This window comes from Alosa pseudoharengus, unplaced genomic scaffold, assembly GCF_046254945.1.
Source record: "Alosa pseudoharengus isolate Yale_2024_CS ecotype anadromous, Long Island Sound unplaced genomic scaffold, YU_APseudo_1.1 YU_APseudo_1.1_scf_14, whole genome shotgun sequence".
Lineage (NCBI taxonomy): Eukaryota > Metazoa > Chordata > Actinopteri > Clupeiformes > Clupeidae > Alosa > Alosa pseudoharengus.
The window spans coordinates 10,883,101-10,885,600 of NW_027468609.1; the positions used below are offsets into that span (position 1 = coordinate 10,883,101).

The following is a 2,500-nucleotide window of genomic DNA, read 5'->3' on the forward strand; positions in this document are numbered from 1 at the left end:
GCTGTATACTGTATATGTGGATCTGTGGGCGCTGCTGTCGTGTATTGTATGTTTTAATTAGGTGATGACACCAGGCTTTTGTGACTGATTCAATAGACCTCTCCCTCTCTCATCCTGACTTTCATCTCCCTCACTTCCTCCATCACTCCTCTCTCCTCCTCTCATCTCTCTTCTCATCTCTCTATCAACACCTCTCACATTTCCTCCTCTCTCTCTCCTCCAGCATGTGTGTACTCACTCTCTCCTCTCTCTTCTCTCTCCTCTCCTCCAGCATGTGTGTACTCACTCTCTCTTCTCTCTCTCCTCTCTCCTCCTCTCTCTCCTCTCTCCTCTCTCTCTCCTCCTCTCTCTCCCCTCTCTCCTCCTCTCTCTCCTCTCTCTCCTCTCTCTCTCCTCCTCCTCTCTCCTCCTCTCTCTCCTCTCTCTCCTCTCTCCTCTCTCCTCCTCTCTCCTCATCTCTCTCCACTCTCTCCTCCTCTCTCCTCTCTTCTCTCTCCTCCAGCATGTTTATACTTATTATCTCTCCTCTCTCTCCTCTCTGTCCTCTCTTGTCCAGCACGTGTGTTCGGACTGCCGTAAGAGCTACTGCTCGCTGTGCTCGGTCCTTCAGGAGAACCTGCGTCGCTGTGCCACCTGCCACCTGCTGTGGGGCACGGCCTTCCAGCGGCCGAGGCTCATGCGCCTGCGGGTCAAGGACCTGCGCCAGTACCTGATGCTCCGCAACATCCCCACCGACACCTGCCGCGAGAAGGAGGACCTGGTGGAGCTGGTGATGTGCACGCTGGGGCCGCGGCCGCCACGCATCGGGGAGGAGGTGGTGCAAGAGGAGGTGGAGGAGGAGGAGGCGCGAGAGGAGGAGGCGCAAGAGGAGGCGGTGGTGGTGCAGGGCAGCGAAGAGGAGGAGGAAGAGAATAAGGATGAGGAGGAGAGGAGGGAGGGAGAGAGACCGCAGCAGAAGGAGGAGCATGAGGAGCGAGAGGAGGAGGAGGAGAGGAGGGAGGAGGAGGAGAGGCCAGGAGTGGTCCTGACCCCCCCACAGGGATCCGGCCCTCGGTCAGTCTCAGAACACTCAGAGCTGTCAATCACCACCTCACAAGACGACACACTCAGCTCCAGCTCAGGCACCAGCAGTCAGGTATGCACACACACACACACACACACAAACACACACACTACACACACTACGATACACTATACACACACACACACACACACACACACACACACACTACACACGACGATACACTATACACACACACACACACACACACACACACACACACACACACACACACACACACTACACACACTACGATACACACACACACACACACACACACACACACACACACACACACACACACACAGACACACACTACACTACACTACGCTACACATTCGTATTGGCCTGCCACTCTATCCTGGTATGATAATGATTTTCCCTGCCGAGATTGCATTCAGCAGGTACCAGGGAAATCTGCAGAGTCACGGGCATGACACATACACACTTACTCACACACACACAATCACCACCTCACAAGACGACACACTCAGCTCCAGCTCAGGCACCAGCAGTCAGGTATGCACACACACACACACACACACACACATACACACACACTACACACACTACGATACACTATATATACACACACACACACACACACACACACACACACACACACACACACACTACACACGACGATACACTATACACACACACACACACACACGCATGCTACATATAGCACACTGTGGTGTGACGCTACAGCTGCATTCTTGCACAGAGAGTGAGAGAGAGAGAGGAGAGAGAGAAAGAGACAGAGAAAGAAAGTAAGAGAGTGTGTGTGTGTGTGAGAGAGAGAGGAGAGAGAGAAAGAGACAGAGAAAGAAAGTAAGAGAGTGTGTGTGTGTGTGAGAGAGAGCAAGGGCGTAGGTTTGGTCTGAGCTTTGGTGGGGACACTACCCACTAACCCCCCCCCCCCCAAAAAAAGCCACTCAACTCTTTCACCAGCCACTTTAGATATAAAATGATTAAAATGTGCTACTGTACAACTACTATCCATCATTAAAATGTGCTACTGTCCAACTTGATCTAACTATACTGTGTAGCCTACATAATCTGATTTTAATATGTACAGATATGTAGGCTATATTTAACATTTATTTTCTATTTGGTCTGTTATGAAATCATGCATTGACCCATTTAAGCACAGCTCAGTTTTAAGAAACTTAAATACATGCATGCTTAGCATTTTGTGAAAAGAAATCATTAAGGCTACATTGACAAACTCTTAACCGTGAGTTGCCTGTATATTCTCTGATTCTAATATTTACAGATATATAGGCGATGTAAGCGCAGCTCAGTTTTAAGAAATGCTTAAAGCCGAAAGACCATGTTGAATTTTGCTACAATTTATTTCAAAACCGGATTACTCTGGAACAACTAACTATACACGGAAATGCCTTTGTGTTCGCTAAGGTCTGCTGTTTATTCTGA

At 49.5% G+C, this 2,500-nt stretch overlaps 1 protein-coding gene across 1 annotated transcript in view; it reads left to right on the plus strand.

Annotated features, from left to right (window-relative positions):
* The window catches only part of rnf34b (ring finger protein 34b), a 23,224-nt gene that overhangs the window by 8,356 nt on the left and 12,368 nt on the right, over positions 1–2,500 (plus strand). The window contains exons 2-3 of the mRNA XM_076283194.1: positions 557–814; positions 965–1,135. Of these exons, the coding sequence (XP_076139309.1) occupies positions 557–814; positions 965–1,135 (429 nt within the window). The remainder of the gene's footprint in view (positions 1–556; positions 815–964; positions 1,136–2,500) is intronic.